This window comes from Dama dama, chromosome 32 (genome assembly GCF_033118175.1).
Source record: "Dama dama isolate Ldn47 chromosome 32, ASM3311817v1, whole genome shotgun sequence".
NCBI lineage: Eukaryota > Metazoa > Chordata > Mammalia > Artiodactyla > Cervidae > Dama > Dama dama.
The window spans coordinates 8,271,811-8,294,874 of NC_083712.1; the positions used below are offsets into that span (position 1 = coordinate 8,271,811).

Genomic DNA, 23,064 nt, shown 5'->3' on the forward strand with positions numbered 1-23,064 from the left:
AGAGAAGAGACGTGCAACCAGGCACACTGTCCCCCGCTGGGCAACATTAATGCTTGATCATTTTTCATAGAGTATGTTTGGAAGCTTTTAATTGGCTAAATTTTTCTCAATAAGAAAATCAAAGAGAACTTGGAAACTTTATTGTTCACCAAATTATCAGAATAAATATGGGCGATGCCAAGGAAGGGAGGCAGGAGGTGACTTCTGGGATGAAGGATACGGATGCTGGACACTGAGGGCAGAGCTCTTTGCGAGGGTCCTGTGCTGACCATGCGCTGCCCTGAGGCCACGCCTGTGGGCGGTGGATGGGAATCTGTTCGTGTGTAAGTCAGGGTGGCCCAAAGCAGAGCATAACATCAAGGCCTGGCTTCTCTCACCTCTTCTCTCACCTAGCAGATGCTCACTGTCAGGACGGCGGTCAGGGTCATGTTCGCCACTGAGTGCTCAGGGGACAGCAGGGCCAGGGCATCCCCTCGCCCCCACACCAGGATGCAGGGTGAGGCTCAGAGATCTGGAGGGGGCAGGTCAGCACCCCATTGCTGCTGACAGAGGCCAGTGCCTTCCCAGAAACACTGGCGTGGCCACAAGGTTTCAGAAGAGGCGACTTCAAAGACTCTCCTCTCTGTGGCTGACTGGCTTTGATCACGGTTCACCATTCTTACCAGCTCAGGCTCTGGGTCTGATGTGCAGAATACCCACTAGAGTTTGCTTTCATTTCTAACCTCTGACTCCCCTCTGCACTGTGCTTGTCCACACGGCCCCCCTCTACCACCAGCACGCATGTGCCCTCTGCCAGGGCACCACCAACAGACTGCCCTTGGCTTGGCTGATGCCTTCAGAATTGGTGTACTTGTGTTATAGGGCTCAGGGTAAAATGACACTGTTTTTTATAACTCTTGTGGGATTATTTGGCTCTTTAAAATATATGCAGATATAACTGGCAAGTTAAAAACAATAATAAAAGCAATAACAAAAAAATAGAGTCCAATATACACTCTTGAGTGACAGATTTCACCAAAAACCACACACAGGTGGTTATGGCCATTTACAGATAATGTCTTTTTTCTTTAAGAACAAATGGAATTACCAATGGTCTTCTAAAATAAATAAATGCACTTCTGTAAAGTGACTATGCCAAAGCCTTTGACTGTGTGGATCACAAGAAACTGTGGAAAATTCTCCAAGAGATGGGAATACCAGACCATCCGATTTGCCTCTTGAGAAACCTGTAAGCAGGTCAGGAAGCAACAGTTAGAACTGGACATGGAACAACAGACTGGTTGCAAATAGGAAAAAGAGTACGTTAAGGCTGTATATTGTCACCTTGCTTATTTAACTTTATACACAGAGTACATCATGAGAAATGCTGGGCTGGGTGAAGCACAAGCTGGAATCAAGACTGCCTGGAGAAATATCAATAACCTCAGATATGCAGATGACACCACCCTTATGGCAGAAAGTGAAGAAGTAAAGAGCCTCTTGATGAAAGTCAAAGACGAGAGTGAAAAAGTTGGCTTAAAGCTCAACATTCAGAAAACTAAGATCATGGCATCCAGTCCCATCACTTCATGGCAAATAGGAGAAACAGTGGAAACAGCAGCAGACTTTATTTCTCTGGGTTCCTACAGATGGTGATTGCAGCCATGAATTAAAAGACACTTACTTCTTGTAGGAAAAGTTATGACCAAGCTAGACTGCATATTAAAAAGCAGAGACATTACTTTGCCAACAAAGGTCCGTCTAGTTAAGGCTATGGTTTTTCCAGTGGTCATGTAAGGATGTGAGAGCTGAACTATAAAGAAAGCTGAGCGCAGAAGAATTGATGCTTTTGAACTGTGGTGTTGGAGAAGATTCTTGAGAGTCCCTTGGACTGCAAGGAGATCCAGCCTGTGCATCCTAAAAGAGATCAGTCCTGGGTGTTCATTGGAAGCACAGATGTTGAAGCTGAAACTCCAATCCTTTGGCCACCTGATGTGAAGAACTGACTCATTTGAAAAGACCCTGGTGCTGGGAAAGACTGAAGGCGGGAGGAGAAGGGGATGACAGAGGATAAGATGGTTGGATGGCATCACCGAGTTAATGGGCTTGAGTTTGGGTAAACCCCAGGAATTGGTGATGGACAGGGAGGCTTTGTGTGCTGCACTCCATGGGGTCGCAAAGAGTTGGATACGACTCAGCGACTGAACTGAACTGAACTGAAAGTGAACAAATAATTATCAGAATCACCATGCTGTGTCTTTTAACAGTACAGGGAACATTTTCTCAATCTCACCCAAGGGCTGACTGACAAAGGCCCTTTCCTCATTAGGCTGATTCTTCCAACACTGAAGAGATCTGGGCACATCTACAACTCTGATTATCAGCAAGCTGCCGCCTCCATAGGCATCAAGTCTTCAAGGAAATTCTCAAATGACCTTTCATTTGACCTCCACACAATTTTTGCCTATTTGATTGTGATTTTGTTGTTTTGTCTTTAGTCAAGATTTCTCTTTTTCTAGCTGCAAATAGTGTTTTTCCTTCAGAATTCCCAAGATATAGTACTTCAAAAAAATACACTGTTCTTTCATGACTAAAAAACACTCTAGAAATTAGTATAGAGAGAACTACAACATGACAAAGAGAAAGCACGAAAAGCACATGGCTGATGTCACACTCTACTGAGAAGGCCTGAATGCTCGCCCTAAGACCAAGAAAGATGAGAATTCACACTCATGCCACTTTGCTTCAATATTATACTCAAAGTTCCAAACAAGGCAATAGTCAAGCAAGAAAATAAAAGGCGTCCAACCTGAATAGGGAAAAGTGAGATATCCCTGCTCACAGAGGATAAGATCTTATATATAGAAAACCCTGAAAACTACACACACACACACACACACACACACACACACAAATTGCTAGTGCTAATAAGTTTGGCTAATAAGGTCAATATACAAAAATCTGTGTTTCCATATTTAGGAAACCATTGCCTAATCCAAGGTCAAAGGGTTTATTAGTATTTACATATACTAGCTAATCCAAAAAGAAAACAATTCCATTTATAACAATATCAAAAAGAATAAAATACTTTGGGACAAACATTTTTTAAGGTCACAAAGAGTTGGACACAACAGAGAATGCATGGACATACCAAGCATGGATGTACCTGTCTTATAATGAAAACTACAGAGCATTGTTTAAAGAATTTTAAAATGACAGAAATGGGAAGCTAGACTAAATTCAGGATCTGAACAACTTAATATTGGTAAAAGAGCATTAATGCCCAGAATCATCTGCAAATTCAACACAAAATTGTATCAAAATTCCAACTGCTTTTTTCCCCCAGAAATGGACAAGCTGATCCTAAAATTCATACATAACTGTGAGGGACACTGAATAGCTAAAACAATCTTAAAAAATAATGAAGTCAGAAGACTCTTAATCCAATTTCAAAACTTACGACAAATCTACAGTAATTAAAACAGTGTCGTACTGGCACAAGGACAGACATAGAGACCAGTGGAACAGAACTGAGAGCCCAAAAACAAACCCAAACAACTATGGCTAACTGATTTTTTTTCTTCTTTTAATTTGGCCTAATGGGGTCTTAGTTGAAGTCCAGGGGATCTTCGTTGGGGCATTCAAACTCTTAGGTGTGGCATGTGGGATCTAGTTCCCTGATCAGGGATTGAACCCAGACCTACTGCATTGAGCACAGGGTCTTTGGCTAACTGATTTTTGACAAGAGTGCCAAGTGGGAAAAAGACAGTATCTCCAACAAGTGGTGCTGGTATGACTGGACATCTGCAGACAAGGGAATGAATCTGGACCCCTACCTCACACCATATACATACATTAACTCAAAATAGATAAAGGACTTGACTGTAAAAGCGAAAACCATAAAACTCATAGAAGAAAACTTAGATGTAAAGCTTGTGACCTTGGATTTGGTTTCTTAAATATGACACCAAAACCACAGGCAACAGAAGAAAATAGGTATGATGGACTTAATCAAGACTAAAATATTTTATACTTCAAAAGACACCATCAAGGAAGTAAGTAAGAAGCTAATCCATGGAGCGGGAGAAAATATTTCTAAGTCATGTTACTGATAAAGTTCCATTGTCCACATTATAACTAACTTGTACAACTCAGCAATAAAAAGAAAAACATTCCAACTGAAAAATGGGCCTAGGATTTATATACACATTTCTCTACAAAAGATACATAAATGTCCAACACACATCATCAGGGAAATGGGAATCAATGAGGTACAACCTCACCTACTATGGTTATCAAGAAAACAGAAAACAGCAAGTGTTGGCAACGATGTGGAGAAGTTGGAACACTCCTACACGGCAGATGGGGTGAAGAATGGCACAGCTGCTGTGGAAAACAGCTTGCCAGTTCCTCAAAATGGTAAACACGGGATTACCATGTGACCCAGCAATTCCACTCCTAGGTTTACATCCAAGAGAACTGAAAACACACGTCCACACAAATACTTGGCAGAGATGTTCATTGTTTATTGATAAAAGCCTAAAAGCAGAAAAAATTCAAACATCTGTCAATTGATGAACAGATAAACAAAATGTTATATATCCACAGAATAGAATATTACTCAGCAAGAAAAAGAAACGAAGCAGTCATACTCCTAACAACACAGATGAGCATATAAAACTGCTCACCTATGTTGGATGGGACTGGTGATAGAAGCAAGGTTCGATGCTGCATAGAGCAATATTGTATAGGAACCTGGAATGTTAGGTCCATGAATCAAGGCAAATTGGAAGTGGTCAAACAGGCGATGACAAGAGTGAACGTTGACATCCCAGGAATCAGCGAACTAAGATGGACTGGAATGGGTGAGTTTTAACTCAGATGACCATTATATCTACTACTGTGGTCAAGGAATCCCTTAGAAGAAATGGAGTAGCCATCATAGTCAACAAAAGAGCCTGAAATTCAGTACTTGGATGCAATCTCAAAAATGACAGAATGATCTGTTTCCAAGGCAAACCATTCAATATCACAGTAATCCAAGTCTATGCCCCAACCAGTAACACTTAAGAAGCTGATGTTGAACAGTTCTATGAAGACCTACAAGACCTTCTAGAACTAACACCCAAAAAAGATATCCTTTTCATTATAGGGGACTGGAATGCAAAACTAGGAAGTCAAGAAACACCTGGAGTAACAGGCAAATTTGGCCTTGGAGTACAGAATGAAGCAGGGCTGAGGCCAATAGAGTTCTGCCAAGAGAACGCACTGGTCATAGCAAACACCCTCTTCCAACAACACAACAGAAGACTCTACACACGGACATCATCAGATGGTCGACACCGAAATCAGACTGATTATATTATTTGCAGCCAAAGATGGAGAAGTTCTATACAGTCAGCAAAAACAAGACTGGGAGCTGACTGTGGGTCAGATCATGAACTCCTTATTGCCAAATTCAGACTTAAACTGAAGAAAGTAGGGAAAACCACCAGACCATTCAGGTATAACCCAAATCAAATCCCTAACAATTATACAGTGGAAGTGAGAAATAGATTTAAGGGACTAGATCTGAGAGAGTGCCTGATGAACTATGGACGGAGGTTTGTGACATTGTATAGGAGACGGGGAGCAAGACCATCCCCAAGGAAAAGAAATGCAGAAAAGCAAAATGGCTGTCCGAGGAGGCCTTACAAATAGCTGTGAAAAGAAGAGAAGTGAAAAGCAAAGGAGAGAAGGAAAGATATACCCATTTGAAGGCAGAGTTTCAAAGAACAGCAAGGAGAGATAAGAAAGCCTTCCTCAGTGATCAATGCAAAGAAATAGAGGGAAACAATAGAATGGGAAAGACTAGAGATCTCTTCAAGAAAATTGGAGATACCAAGAGAACATTTCATGCCAAGATGGGCTCAATAAAGGACAGAAATGGTATGGATCTAACAGAAGCAGAAGATATTAAGAAGAGGTGGCAAGAATACACAGAAGAACTATACAAGAAAGATCTTTATGACCCAGATAATCACCATGGTGATCACTCACCTACAGCCAGACATCCTGGAATGCGAAGTCAAGTGGGCCTTAGGAAGTATCACGATGAACAAGGCTAGTGGAGGTGATGGAATTCCATTTGAGCTATTTCAAATCCTAAAAGATGATGCTGTGAAAGTGCTGAACTCAATATGCCAGCAAATTTGGAAAACTCAGCAGTGGCCACAGGACTGCAAAAGGTCAGTTTTCATTCCAGTCCCAAAGAAAGGCAATGCCAAAGAATGCTCAAACTACCACACAATTGCACTCATCTCACACGCTAGTAAAGTAATGCTCAAAATTCTCCAAGCCAGGCTTCAGCAATACGTGAACTGTGAACTTCAGATGTTCAAGCTGGTTTTAGAAAAGGCAGAGGAACCAGAGATCAAATTGCCAACTTCCACTGGATCATCGAAAAAGCAGGAGAGTTCCAGAAAAACATCTATTTCTGCTTTATTGACTATGCCAAAGCCTTTGACTGTGTGGATCACAAGAAACTGTGGAAAATTCTGAAAGAGATGGGCATACCAGACGACCTGACCTGCCTCTTGAGAAACCTGTATGCAGGTCAGGAAGCAACAGTTAGAACTGGATATGGAACAACAGACTGGTTGCAAATAGGAAAAGGAGTATGTCAAGGCTTGTCACCTGGCTTATTTAACTTATACGCAGAGTACATCATGAGAAATGCTGGGCTGGATAAGGCAGAGGCTGGAATCAAGATTGCCGGGAGAAATATCAATAACGTCAGATATGCAGATGATACCACCCTTGTGGCAGAAAGTGAAGAAGCAGTAAAAAGCTTCTTGATGAAAGTCAAAGAGGAGAATGAAAAAGTTGGCTTAAAGCTCAACATTCAGAAATCTAAGATCATGGCATCCAGTCCCATCACTTCATGGCAAATAGATGGGGAAACAGTGGAAACAGTGGCTGACTTTATTTTGGGGGGCTCCAAAATCACTGCAGATGGTGACCGCAGCCATGAAATTAAAAGACGTTTGGAAGGAAAGTTATGACCAACCTAGACAGCATATTAAAAAGCAGAGACGTTACTTTGCCAATAAAGGTCCATCTAGTTAAGTCTATGATTTTCCCAGTAGTCATGAATGGATGTGAGAGTTGGAGTATAAAGAAAGCTGAGTGCCGAAGAATTGATGCTTTTGAACCGTGGTGTTGGAGAAGACTCTTGAAAGTCCCTTGGACTGCAAGGAGATCCAACCAGTTCATCCTAAAGTAAAACAGTCCTGGGTGTTCATTGGAAGGACTGATGTTGAAGCTGAAACTCCAATACTTTGACCACCTGATGTGAAGTGCTGACTCATTTGTAAAGACCCTGATGCTGGGAAAGATTGAAGGTGGGAGGAGAAGGGAAAGACAGAGGAGATGGTTAGATGGCATCACTGACTCAATGGACATGAGTCTGAGTAAACTCTGGGAGTTGTTGCTGAACAGGGAGGCCTGGTGTGCTGTAGTCCATGGGGTCACAAAGAGTCGGACATGACTGAGAGACTGAACTTAACTGACAGAAGTCAGACACAAAAGGTCACCTATTATGCAATTCCACTCACAAAATGTCCAGAATACACAACTCTGAAGAGACAGAAAGTAGGGAGGTCTCTTCTATACATCTGCGACTCCATTCCTGCTCTGCAAATAGGTTCATCAATACCATTTTTCTAAATTCCATATATGTGTGTTAATATATGATACTTGTTTTTCTCTTCCTGACTTTCTTCACTCTATATACAGGCTGTGTTTATTCACCACAATAGAACTGATAAAATTCGTTTTTTGTATGGCTGAGTAATATTCCATTATACTTATGTACCACAACTTTATCCCTTCATCTGTAGATGGATATCTAAGTTGCTTCCATATCCTGGCTACTGTAAATCATGCTACAGTGAACAATGGGGTACATGTGTCCTTTAGAACTATGGCTTTTGGGGGAAGGAGAGAGTGGGACAAACGGAGAATGTAGCATCAGCATTATATACACTATCATGTATAAAAAAGATAGCTGGTGAGAAGTTACTATACAACACAGGGAGCCCAGCCTGGGATGGGTGGAGGGGAAGGAGGCTCATGAGGGAGGCGAAAGTGAAACGTGAAAGTGAAAGTCGCTCAGTTGTGTCCGACTCTTTGTGACCCCATGGACTATACAGCCCGTGGAATTCTCCAGGCCACTGAGGGGGGGATGTATGTATAATTATGGCTGATTCTCACTGCTGTACAGCAAAAATCAACTCAACATTGTAAAGCAATTATCCTCCAATTATAAAATAAATTAAAGAAACAAAAATGTAGGGACGCACGAATGGGGATAACTGTAATGGATATGGGTTTCTTTTGGGGTGATAAGAATGTTCTGGAGTTAGTGGTATGCTTACATAACATAGTGAGTATACTAAAAATCACTGAATTGTACATTTTGAAATGGTTATGGTAAACTTTAGATTAAATGAATTTTATCTTTAAAAAAATACATTGCTGCTGTACACTGCATGGAGTTTTCAGGAAGGCAAATAAGTTAGGCTCATTTGCATCTGTGAAAAAAATGAAAACTCCCAGAAGTGCCTCCTCTACTCATTGCCTGAGGCCGTGAGGAAGGGTGGAGGATCCTACCCATCAGACTCTGCCTTCAACCCCCAATCCAAGGATCCTCGTGGCCAAGAGGGCACTCTGCAAGGGGAGGAAAGTGCAGGGTGTGCAGAAACGGAGGGACCAGATACCCCCCCAGGACCTGATGAGACCATCCTAGCCACACCGCATCCTTCTCACCACTCCCCCGCCCCCTCTCACCCAAGTTTAGACTATGGCAGGTGACCAGTGTACTCTGCACGGGGTACACAGAGGCCATGACTCAGATAGCAAGCACCACTCGCAGGGTCTGTGGTCTGAGAAGCACACAGGTGGACAGACACTAAGAACACGGCCGAATCCCACCTGCAGCACCCTCGCATCTCTCCAAGCCTTGGTGCCGCGCTGGCCATGCAACCTCTCTCAGGATCCTGGTGTCCACCCTGTCCTAGCCTCCAACGGCACCACACAGCTGCTGGCACCAGCCATCATAGCGTGGCTCATGTGGGCCTTCATACGGGACAACTGCCTGCTGAAACGATGTGATCCAACCTGGAGCTTCTGAGGAAAGACACTGCCCAAATTACTGCACTAATGAAAGTGTGTGTCTGTGTCCTCAGTCGTGTCTGACTCTTTGTGACCCCGTGGACTGCAGCCCGCCAGGCTCCTCTGTCCATGGGTTTCTCCAGGCAAGAATACTGGAGTGGGTTGCCATTTCCTCCTCGAGGGAGTCTTCCCAACCCAGAGACTGAACCTGCATCTCCTGCATTGGCAGATGGGTTCTTTACCACTGAACCACCTGGGAAGCTCATTAGTGAATAATCACATCAGGTTAGAAGAGGAAAGAAAACTCAAATAAACCCTAAATACAAATTAAAGAAAAAAAAAAGACTAAGAACATCAGCTCAGTTACATTTGGACAGATAACCAGGAATGCAGAGGGATGCCCACTCTGCTTGCACAGCACATCTCCCCAGGGCGCCTGCCTTTCTAAGCTACATTGTATTCACACAAAACCAAGCATGTGTCTTGCAGGTGGAGCAGGTGTCAGGGTAGTTTTCTGGGTGGCACCACAGGAGGGCCTTGTTCATTCTCTCCCAATTCTCCCGGGGGCTGGCTGTCCGAGATGGAGGTGTCACAAGACTGGTTCCTGAGGCCTCCTGCCTTGGCATGTGGATGGCCGTCTTCTCCCACACCTTCATACGGTCGTCTTGCTGTAGGTGTCTGGGTCCTGATCTCTTCCTCACCAGTTGCCCTAGATTAGCACCCACCCTAAAGGTCTCATTTCACTCCATCTCTTCTTTGAAGGCTCCATCTCCAAACATGGTCAACATCCTGAGGTTCTGGGGTCAGGACATCAACACATAAATTGTAGAGGGTACAGTTCAGCCCAGGACAGGACCATCTTTGAAAGGGAAAAGTACTGTAGACAGCAGCCACTATTCTTGAGTGTGACTCCAGGGCTGAGAGGCTGAGCGTCCCTCCTATACCTCTGGCTCTCCAACAGAAGAGCAGCAGGAACACTGTGAGCAGTGGTCCTGGGGCAGCAGGGCCCAGTCACTGCACCCAGGAACAGCATGGAGTTGAACCTAACACCAGTGATGAACCTGACCCTATCCCCAGCTGGGGGCACTTCTTCCCTCACAAGTGAAGTAACCATCCCCGAAAAGTCTGAGCAGAATGACCCCGCTGCCCCCGTGGTGGTGCCACAGTGGCCTGAGGTCAGCATTCGCTCTCCAGGGAAACAGCGCTCACCTGTCTCAGGAGGGTCGCTCTGGCCCTTCACTCTCTCAGGAGGCACTTTCTCAGGTGGGTTTCTGGAGGCTGGAGTCACAGGGGCCCTCTTTTCTTGGCCGTGGGAAACCTCAGGATAAAGTTTCTTCAGTACTTTTCCAACAAACACTACAGAGGCAATCAATTTGCAAAAGAAAGAAAAGTATTACTGATTGAAGTTTTATTTAAATTGCAAATGAATTTTATATAAAACAAGACATATCATGACATCACCATCTCAGGGCTAAGTGACTGCCCCTCCACAGGACACAACGGGGGGGTGCCTACAAGACCCCCAGCACTGTCCCCATGAGGGTCAGCCCCAGCACTGTCCATCGCAGCACTCCTACTTCTGACCCAATCACAGGACCCCCAGCACTATAGGCATCAGGGGACCCCCATAAGTGTCCACATCACAGGAGCCCCATAGCACTGTCCATCAGAGGCCCCCAGCACTGTCCTTGCCCTAGGTACCCCCACAGGTGTGAGCACAGATGGGGAGGGTGAGGCTGGGAACTGGTGGGGCACGTGGGCTCACAGTTCTGTTCTTCCTCCACCTCGTCGCTGGATGAATTTATGCACAGACCAGACTATGAGCAGTTTTCAGACTCTGGTTTGTGGTCCGGGGCCGCAGAGCAGCACTGGAGAGGCTGGATCCACGCCAGTTCATAGCAGACAGGCTGGGCAGCCCCGAGGCCCCATCTGGGGCCCCCACAGGGACAGCATAGTTGGCACAGCGCCCACAAGGATGCAGATTCTTCACTTGGCTTATCTCAGGGCACTCTCTGCTCTGACTAGAGGGGAAGCGCTGCCACAGTGAATAAACATTTCTGCCCTGATTTAAGTTTGAACAACAAGAAGGGACAATCTCAAAAGAGCAGCCAAGAAAGATGAGGGGAAAGGTTAATCCAGTGAATCTGTTTTGAAGTGAAGTGAAGCGAAATTTGCTCAGTCGTGGTAGACTCTTTGTGACTCCACGGACTATAGCCCGCCAGGCTCTTCAGTCCAAGGAATTCTCCAGGCAAGAATACTGGAGTGGGTGGCCATTCCCTTTTCCAGGGGATCTGGATCAAATCCAAGTCTCCTGCATTGCAGGCAGATTCTTTACTGTCTGAGCCACCAGGTAATCTGTTTTAACCTCATTAAATTTAGAAACAAATCAAGAGAGAGAGAGAGAGAGAGAGAGAACTGCTCTAGTGACCAAGCACCATGGGGCAGAAACCAAGAGCAGGACTCTGGAGACAGGCTCGAGGTATTCAGACGACAAAGTGGGGGACAGACATTAGGGCCACTGAGGAGGCGGTGATATGAGAGGGGAAGTGAAAGGGGAAGTGTGACAGGGCTGTTGAGCGGCCTGTGGGTCATGGAGGGCAGGCTCCTATCCCACAGAGGGAGCACAAGCCTAATGGCACAGACCGCTCCTCCTTTCATCCTGTGCACAGATGGCCCTTGCTGCAGAAATAAGCCCCTCCAATTGGCGCTAGTTGGAAAACACACAATTTGGGTCTAAAAACACAACAGGCCTCCTGAGAAAGCTACTCAAGCCCAGGTGGTGCTCGGCCAGGTGCCTGGGGGGAGCACGGGGTCTTGGTGTTACCTGCCTGCCCACCCCCGGGAGCCCTGGCAGGCGGAAGCCAGTCCTGGTGGTGATGCCCTCATTTCCCCGGCCAGCGGAGGCCCCGCCTCCCAGCTCTGCCAGGTTCGGCAGCACAGGCCTGCAAGCATGTTCCCCAGACCACCGCAGACAGCCGGGGCAGCACTTGGGTCACAGGGAGGCAGCCTGTTCCATTAGACCAGCAATCCAAGACCTGTCCAAAGGGCAGGTTCCAAGTTTCCAATAGAAACTGAATGAATGGTCACATGCATTTCCTTAAACAGCAGAGGGAAAAGCTTCTACAGAAAACCGGGTGCAATTTCTGGGGGAACCAAAAGCAGTTGACAAAACCCTAACCAGTCACCCTGCTCTAAAATGAACTTGGGGATGTTTGGAGCCCGAGAGCCACCTGGGCTGGCAGCAGCTGATGTGTGCATCCCGCTGCGGTCATGGCTGAGCTCCACACACACGTGTGTGTGAACACATGACCACACTACAGGAAAACCAGTCACGGGTCATCACCAAGCAGAGTGTGCATCCACTGCAGAGTGACACAGCCTGAAGGAGTCAAAATACACAGCAATCCCAGGGAGAAACCGGCATGGTCACCAGGAAACACTGAGATGAACCAGTCACCTGACAATTTTGCTTCCACTGGTGCCCTGACACAGTGGCAAGGGCGCGGCACATAGCAGGCCAGCCATAGGCGGAGACACAGGCTGTGTGGCTGGGGCACTGTCCCTGAATTCAGCGTGTCACCTGCACACACTGTATCTATGGCCTAACTGGTGGCCTGTCTGCAAAGTGGGTCTCAAGGCCCTCTGGTCTCCACTCACTGCCGTTCGGTGTCACTGCATGACCCTGGTGTGTGGTCTCCAGTCCTGCAGGAGGTTCAGGATATGTGGTCCTTCCTCAGGGACAAGACTTAACCCAGAGCCCAGGCTGAGAGCTCCAGGGCTAAGGTCCCGGGGCCAGGCTCTGGGTCTCTGATTTGGGTGAGGTCTGGGGGCTGCAGGCTTGCCTCACGCCTGGCTCTGGAAGCTGATAAATATACATGTCTCATATGGGCTTCACAGGTGACTCAGAGGCAAAGAACCTACTTGCCAAAGCAGGAGACAAGGGTTCAGTCGTTTGGTTAGGAAGATCCCCTGGAGGAGGAAATGGCACCCTGCTCCAATTTCCCCTGCCTGGGAAATCCCATAGACAGAGGAGCCTGGTGGGCTACAGTCCATGGGGTTGCAAACAGTCAGACATGACTTAGTGACAAAACAACAACAACACATGTCTAATACTTTCAGTTGCCACAATTTAAAGCACAGTCTTTTAAAAAATAATATGATTTTAATTTTCCAAAATCAACTTTAAAAGAGCCATGTGTAACAAACAAAACTAAAGTAATACTTTCTACCAGCTAATACTGCTGGAGGATTCCTCAGTGAATTTCACTTCTTAGTCCTCACTCTGTGTTCTTTCACAACACAGAGAATAAGACCACTCAATGCATAAACATTGTCCTCTAAAGAAACCAAGCTGTCAGCGAGGATCTGTCCCCACTCCCACCCTCCCATCAGCTAATCTGCTTTTCAAATGGAGGATGGGGTCGCTCCAGTGCAGTCACAGAAGAAGCTCATAGCTTACTTAAATAGAAATCACTAGCTATTAATATTTTATACCAAAAGAAATGTACAGCCACTGGACTCTAACTTCTTGAAGCCTCTAGCGCTATGAAGGAGATTGGGTGCATGTGAACTGCCTACCAGTTTACTACAGATAGGGACTTCTGGCCACAGCTACGTAGGGATTCAAGTCAAAAGCAGAACAGAAATGAAAGGTTACATTTTTCAGGGTACTGGCAAGCAGTAAAGCATCATTTTTAAAAAGCATTCACCTTTGGTTTGTTGAAATGCACCTTGTGACTGTGTGTATGGGTGTTGGTGTGTGTTGACTACTGCAAATGTAGCCCTAAAAATCAATTTAGAGGTTAAAAATCTCTTTTCTGCTTAATTTCCACTGTGCTCAAAAACAAACAAAAAAGAGCTGGGTGCTCAGGTTCAGGAAGGCAGCTCTGTGTCACCACAGGGACCCAGGGACCTGCCTGCTCCTCCCTTCCTCACACCTCGTCCTCCTGCTGTGCCCCTACCCCGCTCCCAGCAGCAGGAGCAGGTTCTAACTTGAAACTCTGGTGTCTGTCAAAAAGTAATCAGTAGAACATAAAAAAGCAGGAGAACGGACATGGATGCCCGCAGGAGATGAGTACAATCACCACGCAGACAGGCCCCTGGAGCTGGGACACAAGAGACACAGCAAAAGGTCACCGTGGAGAAAACCATCTCGTCTGAAGTTAATACGATGGAATACCAAACAGAGAGATCAAGTCTCTGTGTCACAGGGGAATCAAGCCATTTTGATATGATTTTCAGAGAGGACTGTCATCCACACTTGCTGTTTCAGGCTAAAGACATAAGACAAAGAAAAATAAATCTCCAGTCAAGTGTTCTTTGGAAATTAGATACCTGAGAAGAACTGTGAATACATGTACCTCAAAAGGAAATAGATGGCTTGATTGCTGGTGGTAAACTATTCAATCTGACCTCTTCTTCCACATAGCTGCATGTTTAGAATCTAACAGCTGGGGGTAAAAAAAGGCAGGGGTTTGTTCCACGTTTAACAGAGGTGTTAGTGGCAGTATTTCAAGTTATTAGGCCTCCTTCACGGTGGTCTTAGGAAGGAGGGTCTAACAGGCCCCTGTCTGAGGGACTTGGTTCCCAACACATCTCCCAGAGGGGAAAGCCTCCTCATCAGGGGATCTGGGTGAATATATTTTCTATTAGAAAAGGCTCTCATGAAAACAAAAACAAAAACAACGGAAATAGAACTTTTTCTTCCATCATGTTCCACTCTGAAAAAAAGCAAAGGAAAATGAAAACTATGCATTTAAAAAAAAAAAAAAACCCTCTTGAACTTTGAGGTCAGTAAGTCACCCCATTAACATCAAAAATATTTTCCTTTTCCTTAAAAACGTTCACTTTGGTGGCAAAGTAACACACATTTCCCTCAACATCTATGTTCACATCTACGTTCATACTTTATTTAACATCGGTGTAAAACTACACATTTCTTTTTACTACATTTATACTGGAGAGCTTTCTGGTAATGGAAATGATATTGATGCATTTGTGATTCTCTTGCCATATCATCCCTATGAACCACTGTCTCTCAGAAAAGCACAATTCTCAGAGGACAAAAAAACATGTGTAGAGCTAATCTGGAGACATGAGGAAAAAAATTAGCCAAAAAACTGTATTTTCAAGGGTGGATGTTAAATGGAAAGCAGTACAACTGATGGGGCCACCTATTTATAGAAATTACACAAAAATAAAGAAGACCCTAAGTATTAACAAATAACTTTAAAAATGTGACTTCTAGATATTTCATTATGAAAGAAAGCTACCAGAACAAACAGGTTTATGACATACCTTTTAAAAGTGATTATCTAAAACTAGAACACTTTGTAACACCATACACAAAAATAAACTCAAAATGGATTAAAGATCTAAATGTAAGACCAGAAACTATAAAACTCCTAGAGGAGAACATAGGCAAAACACTCTCCGACATAAATCACAGCAAGATCCTCTATGACCCACCTCCCAGAATATTGGAAATAAAAGCAAAAATAAACAAATGGGACCTAATGAAACTTAAAAGCTTTTGCACAACAAAGGAAACTATAAGCAAGGTGAAAAGACAGCCCTCAGATTGGGAGAAAATAATAGCAAATGAAGAAACAGACAAAGGATTAATCTCAAAAATATACAAGCAACTCCTGCAGCTCAATTCCAGAAAAATAAATGACCCAATCAAAAAATGGGCCAAAGAACTAAACAGACATTTCTCCAAAGAAGACATACAGATGGCTAACAAACACATGAAAAGATGCTCAACATCACTCATTATCAGAGAAATGCAAATCAAAACCTCAATGAGGTACCATTACACACCAGTCAGAATGGCTGCTATCCAAAAGTCTACAAGCAATAAATGCTGGAGAGGGTGTGGAGAAAAGGGAACCCTCTTACACTGTTGGTGGGAATGCAAACCAGTATAGCCGCTATGGAGAACAGTGTGGAAATTCCTTTAAAAACTGGAAATAGAACTGCCATATGACCCAGCAATCCCACTCCTGGGCATACACACCGAGGAAACCAGATCTGAAAGAGACACATGCATCCCAATGTTCATTGCAGCACTGTTTATAATAGCCAGGACAAGGAAGCAACCTAGATGCCCATCAGCAGATGAATGGATATGGAAGCTGTGGTACATATACACCATGGAATATTACTCAGCCGTTAAAAAGAATTCATTTGAATCAGTCCTAATGAGATGGATGAAACTGGAGCCCATTATACAGAGTGAAGTAAGCCAGAAAGATAAAGACCAATACAGTATACTAACGCATATATATGGAATTTAAAAAGATGGTAACGATAACCCTATATGCAAAACAGAAAAAGAGACACAAATGTATAGAACAGACTTTTAGACTCTGTGGGAGAAGGCGAGGGTGGGATGTTCAGAGAGAACAGCATTGAAACAAGTATACTATCAAGGATGAAACAGATCACCAGCCCAAGTTGGATGCATGGGACAAGTGCTCAGGGCTGGTGCCCTGCGAAGACCCAGAGGGGATGGGGTGGAGAGGGAGGCGGGAGGGAGGATCGGGATGGGGAACAGATGTAAATCCATGGCTGATTCATGTCAATGTATGGCAAAAATCACTACACTTTAAAAAAAAAAATTTTTTTTAAATAAATAAAAAAATAAAAGTGATTATCTAGAACTTAAAATGAGGGTTGTCAGGCTTTTTAAAATCATATATAAATGAAAAACTACTTCTGAAAATAAGATCAGTAATGGAATTTCATTGAAACTTTCCCAGTGGCCAGTTTGATGACAGCCTCCCAACTATAGCCTGGCTTGGTAGAGAAAATCTTCCAAAACAAACACACACCAAGAAAATCATAAAGAAAAGGAAGAGTTCCCCAACCTCAGTAAACAGTGACTCAGATGATTCCCTTTCCCACCTGATATCTGTATAGCTTAAAAGACACTTTAAATTTCCTTAAGTTTAAAGTATTTCTTGGAATCTGAAACAGTATTTTCAATTTCCTATTTTCAGTAAAGAGTATGTTTACCTGCCAACCTCTCTATAGCTTTTTCCACCATGATATTCAATATGGGTTTTTTTGTCCTGTAATACAAAAAGGCTGCCTAGGAATAAAGGAGTACATTGACAATAGCATTGCATCAATTCACAAGAAAGAGAAGGTCAATATATATGCAAATTCAATGAATGATAGTTTCTTAATGAGTTTCATCATAGAATTATAAATGGAAAAACAATTAGCTAAGATTAAGCAAGAGTTGCCAGGCTTTCTGAAATATTAATTAAGAGGAAACTAGTTCTCAAAATAAGACTATAAATAGTATTCAAATGGAACATAACTGGAATCCCACGCCATGACCAATCTGAGGTGGCCTCCCCATCTAAGAACTAGACATACACTACACACTGTTTCTCACAAAACTTTGACACTTAAAAATATTTCAAACTCTGTCCAAAATTTTTCCTCACAGTTTTTTTTTAGCAGCAATTACTATGCCATTAGCCATTCTAAAACATTTTAAGCGGATGTAAGGCTGTGATCATTTTGTGCAGAGAACAGACATTGCTTTTGTTTTGTCACCAAGACACGATGCAAGGGATCTGGCAGGGCAGGCTGAGGGGACACTTGAAGGCAACTCAGAAAGCTGCCTCATCCCAGTTGGAAGATAGGGGAGAACCCGTTCCTTCTACTCCAGTACTGTTACTGAGGTGCAGTGTTCTCCTACAGAGGAAGCAGACTGGGAATGCTATCTACTTTTCTCCATATTCTGCCTTACAGAGAAATTAGTTTCCTTATTTTATGCAAATATTAACTATAGTTGCCACTGGGCTTTTCCTTTCAAAGGGCAAAAACACAACATCTGTTTTTTGTTTTTTTTTTTAAACAGCATCTGTTTTAATGGCGAGAAGGAAAGAACATAATCATGGCCTGAACTAATCCAAGTAAAATGAGAAACATATCCAAAACCTTCACCTTTACTTGAAACCACACAACTCCTAGAAGAAAACACAGGGAGAAACTTCTTTGACAACAGGAGTCTTAGTGAAGATTTTTTTATTTTTTTATTTGACACCAAAAGCAAAGACAACAACAGTAAACACAAACAAAAGAAACTAAAAAGCTTCTGCAAAACAAAACCACCAACAAATGAAAAGGCAACCTACTGAAGGGGAGAAAATGTTTGCACACTGTAAATCTGGTAGGGGCTAATATCTAAAATATATAAAGAACCATACAATTCAGTAGCAAAAAGGCCCCAAATAATCTGAGTAAAAAGTGGGCAGAGAAACTGAGCAGACATTTCTCCAAAGAAGACATACAGGTGGTCAACAGGTACACAGAAAAGATGCTCAAGATCACTAATCATCAGGGAAATTGAAATCAAAACACAATGAGATATCACCTCACACCTGTCAGAATGGCCATCATCAAAGAAGACAGGAAATAACAAATGTTGGTGAGGATGTGAAGGAAAGGAAACCCTTGTGCACTGCTTGTGGGAATGAAAATTGGTGCAGCCACTATGGAAAAGAGTCTGAAGGATCCTCACAAAATTAAAAATTAAACTATGATATGATCTGCAATTCCACTTTTGGATATGGGTATTTATCCAAACAAAATGAAAACACTAACTTGAAAATTCAGATACATGTACCTCAGTGTTCACTGAAGCATTATTCACAATAGTCAAGATATGGAAACAACCTAAGTGTCCATGGATGGATGGATGAATAAGATGTGGAATACTATTCGGCCCTAAAGAAGGAAAGTGCCATTGCCAATAACACAGATGGCATTATGCTAAGTGGAATAAGTCAAAGAAAGACAAATACTGTAAGATCTCACTATTTGTTGAATCTTTAAAAAAAAAAAAAAGCTCACAGATGCAGAGAACAGACTGATGGTCACCAGAGGTCCAGAGGTGATTGAGGGATGGGACAAATTGGTAAAGATGGTCAAAAGGTACAAGCTTCCAGTCATAAGTAAATAAGTCCTGGGATGTAGTTGTACAGCATGGTGATTACTGCTAACACTGCAATGTGGCATATTTGCTAAGACAGAAAGTAGGTCCTAAAAGTACTTATCACAAGGGATTTTGTAACTATATGAGGTGATGGATGTTAGCTTACTGGGTGATGGCTTTGTAATATATAGCCCGTCATGTCACTATGCTGTACACCTAAAACCCATTCAGTGCTGTGTATTGATCATATCTGAATAAAACTGAGGAAAACATAATCTTCCCTTTTTTTTCATTTTAATGTTGATGATTATAGGGTAATGAGAAGTTCGCTGGGCTTTCCACGAGGTGTCTGAAGTTCCCTGTATCACTGACATTCATTCTAAAACATGTGTGGGTTAGCCAATTAAATGTATCCATTCTGCCTTTTGAGTGTCGGTTGCTCTGTCCTGTCTGACTCTTTGGGACCCCAAGGACTGTAGCCCATCAAGGTCCTCTGTCCATAGAATTCTCTAGACAAGAATACTGGAGTGGGTTGCCATTCCCTTCTCCAGAGAATCTTCCTGACATAGATATCAAACCGTCCTCTCCTGCATTGCAGGTGGATTCTTTACAGTCTGAGCCACTAGGGAAGTACCATTTTGCCTTTGGTGCTGGTTAAAAATACTGCCATCACTTAATAAACACTAGTTATGTCCCCAGAAATTCAGGGTCCCTGCACTTAAATGGTTTGAGAGTCTGAATGTGGAGTTTGGGCAGGTCTTCACACCCGTCCCCCATAGTCCCAGCTCCCGTCCCTCACAGTCCCGTATCCTCACAGTTCGCGTCCCCGCAGTCCCGAGGCCTCAGACTCCGAGTTCCTCACAGTCCCGGGTGCCCAGAGTCCCCGTCCCCAAAGCCCCGGACCCTCAGAGTCTCGGTCCTCACAGTCCCCGTCCCTCAAAGCTTTGTGTCCCTCACAGCTCCCATTCCCACAGTCCCGGGTCCCGGCCCCCACAGCAACCCCCACACCCGCGCCAAAGCCCCCATCCCTCACAGTCCCGGGTCCCTGAGAGCCCCAGTCCTCACGGCCATTGTCCCTCAAAGCTTCAGGTCCCTCACAGCCCCCATCCTTCACAGTCCTGGGTCCCCGCAGACCCTGTCCTCACAGCTCCCTCGTCCCTCACAGTACCCGTTCCCACAGCCTCGGGTCCCCACAGTCCCGAGGCCTCAGACTCCCCACTCCTCACAGCCCGGGTCCCCTTCCTCCAAAGCCACCGGTCCCCCGACATCCCCGATCCCCGCCTACCGTGCTTTCGCAGCGCGGCCATACCAGCCTCACAACCCCGGGGACCCCAGCCCAGGCCGGAGCAACTCTGCTGCACTTCCGGCCTCTGCCTTTGTAGGCCCGCCCACCACAGCAGGCTTGTCCAATCAGGATCCGGAGCCTCTGCCGCTGAACGCCAATCAGTCGCGCACCGGCTGCGGATTGGCTCTTACGCGCTCCGGGGCACCGCCGGCGTTAGTACTCCGAGCATGCGCGGAGGGAAGGGCGTGAACCCCGGAAAGCCGACCGGGAGCGCGGGGGAATCTGCGGGAGGGGATGAGGCGTTAGGGTCTCATCAGAAGAGCGTCACTGGAAGGGGGTGGGTACGTCAGCCGGAGGGGAGTCAGGGACTGGGTCACTGGGAGGAGGTCAGCGAGGGGCGGGATTGTGCTCCTGGGTGACCGCCCGCAGTCACTCTGGGTCCCAGCGCTGCACAGGGATGCGGGCAGTAGGAAGGGTCCGCTGAGCGCCCACTGGGCCAGGGCCCTGAGGTGCGAAAGAAACTGGGACTAAAAGCAGAAAGGAAACCGGGAAGAAGGGAACCCGGGGGCCGCCCAGTGACCCCGGACCCTTGTGGCGCTGATCCCTTCTGCCCACTGTTAAGATTTCTGCTTTGTGCTCCCGTCCAACCGTCTCACCTACTCCGGGACCTTGGTTTAAGTTAACTCCTCTTCCTTGAGTCCGTTTCTTGGAGAACATATTTCCTGAGAGCCTGTCTGTGCGGAGCCCTGCCGTGTAAGCTAGGGTTTCTCCCTAAGAGCAGGGAAGGGATTTCAGACTGGGGAGAGGGAGGGTCAGGAAGGCCTCCTCGAATGTAATTTGAGGGAGCAAAACTCACGATGTCCAGGCAAAGGGCACTCAGCAGAAGCCCAGGCCTGGAGCAGCAGGCCCAGAGCGACAGCAGCCCAGGGAGGAGGGACGGTGACAGTTAGACAGGAAGCAGGCAGTGCTGGGCAAGGTCGTGTAGGTGCAAGGATTAGGGGGAGGATACGCTGGTTTGCAGCAGAGGAGTGAAACTATCTGACACCCACTTTGAAGAAGTTGCCTGAGCCACTGAGCTGACAGCACACTGTGGGGAAAGCAGGGGCAGCTCGAGTCCATGGCAGTGAGAAGGACATCGGTGGCTAACGCCAGGGTGGTGGCTGTGGGAAGAGGTGGTTGGATCTGGATACGTGTGAAGACAGGGCAGCAAAGGTTTTCTGACTGAGTGGCTGTGGCAGGAGAGGTGCGGCCTGGCTCCAGGTTTTGGTCTAGAAACTGGGAGGCTGGAGTGGTTCCGAGGAGTTGAGAAACCTCCTGGGGGTGGGGGCAGTCACTGTTGCGTGGCGTGCAGTTTGGGGTGCTCCTCGGATGTGTGAATGTGGGCGTGGATCAGGCAGTTGAGTGATTTTTGACGAAACAGAAAGGACCTGGTTGGGATACGCAGCTGGGCTAGTCGGCTGCAGGTGCATTTAAAGCCTTAAGGGGGAGTGTAGACAGAGAAGTGGTTCAAGTACAGCTCTGAGGGGTTCTAACTCCTGCAAGGTGGGGAGATGAGGGAGTGGGCGGGGGGGAGGGGAGGACATTGAACTATCCTGAAGCCAAGTTATGTCATCACTGGTCGGAAATGATATTGAGGACCCATCACAGACAATTGTACTCATCTAGTGAAAGTTCTCAGTGACCTTGATTACAGTCATTTTGTTGAAATGGTAGAGGCAGAAGCTTGCTGGGAATTCAGTAGAGAGAATTAACTGCAGGAGAGAAATGCAAGATACTGGATGCAGACCTCTCTATTGGACCCAGGATGGGGCAGCAGCTGGAGGGTCCCTAAAGACAGAACACACATACACACATATAATTGAAAGAGAGTTTAGAAAATACACTCGCCATACACACCAAATTTATGTGCTGAAAGGTCTGATTGAGACTGAAAATGAATAATGGAACACAAATGACACAATAAAAAAAAATGGGCCAAAGACCTTCACAGACATCAAAGACAGACAGATGGTAAGTAAGCATATTGAAGGTTGCTGTTGTTCAGTCCCTAAGTTGTGTGCGACTCTGCGACTCCACGGACTGCAGCACACCAGGCTTCCCTGTCCTTCACTATCTTCCGAAGTTTACTCAAACTTATGTCCAGTGAGACAGTGATGCTATCTAACCATCTCATCCTCTGCTGCCCCCTTCTTTTGCCTTCAGTCTTTCCCAGCATCAAGGTCTTTTCCCAATGAGTTGGCTCTTCGCCAACTCAGGTGGCCAAAGTATTGCTCCACATTATATATGTCATCACGGGTTGCAATTTAAAACAATGAGATACCACTACACATCCACAAGAATGCTCAAATCCAGACACAACATAAAGGGAGTGGAGCAGCAGGAACTCTCATCATTGTTGGTGGTTCAGCCACTTTGGAAGACAGTTTGGTGGTTTCTTACAAAATGAAACATACTCTTATGATCCATCAATCCCATTCCCTGGTATTTTCCCAGATGAGATGGCAACTTGTGTGCACAGAAAACCCTGCACACAGATATTTATAGCAGCTTTATCTATAATTGCCAAAACTTGGAAGCAACGGAGGTGTCCTTCAGTAGGTGAATGGATAAATAAACTGAGGTGCATCCAGACAATGGTATATTATTCAGCTAGAAAGAAATGAGCTATCAAAAGACCTGAAAAGACATGGAG

At 45.1% G+C, this 23,064-nt stretch overlaps 1 protein-coding gene across 3 annotated transcripts in view; it reads right to left on the reverse strand.

Moving 5' to 3' along the window:
- Positions 1 to 20,466, reverse strand: part of ERICH1 (glutamate rich 1) — a 38,881-nt gene extending 18,415 nt beyond the window's left edge. For all 3 annotated transcript variants that reach the window (XR_009691596.1, XR_009691595.1, XM_061134487.1), the window contains exons 1-2: positions 20,373 to 20,466; positions 10,342 to 10,488 (exon numbers count right to left, since the gene is read on the reverse strand). Coding sequence is in view for 1 of the 3 variants with exons in the window: in XM_061134487.1 (XP_060990470.1) it covers positions 10,342 to 10,488; positions 20,373 to 20,394 (169 nt within the window). In the remaining 2 variants the exon portion in view is untranslated. The remainder of the gene's footprint in view (positions 1 to 10,341; positions 10,489 to 20,372) is intronic.
- Positions 20,467 to 23,064: the final 2,598 nt, after the last annotated feature.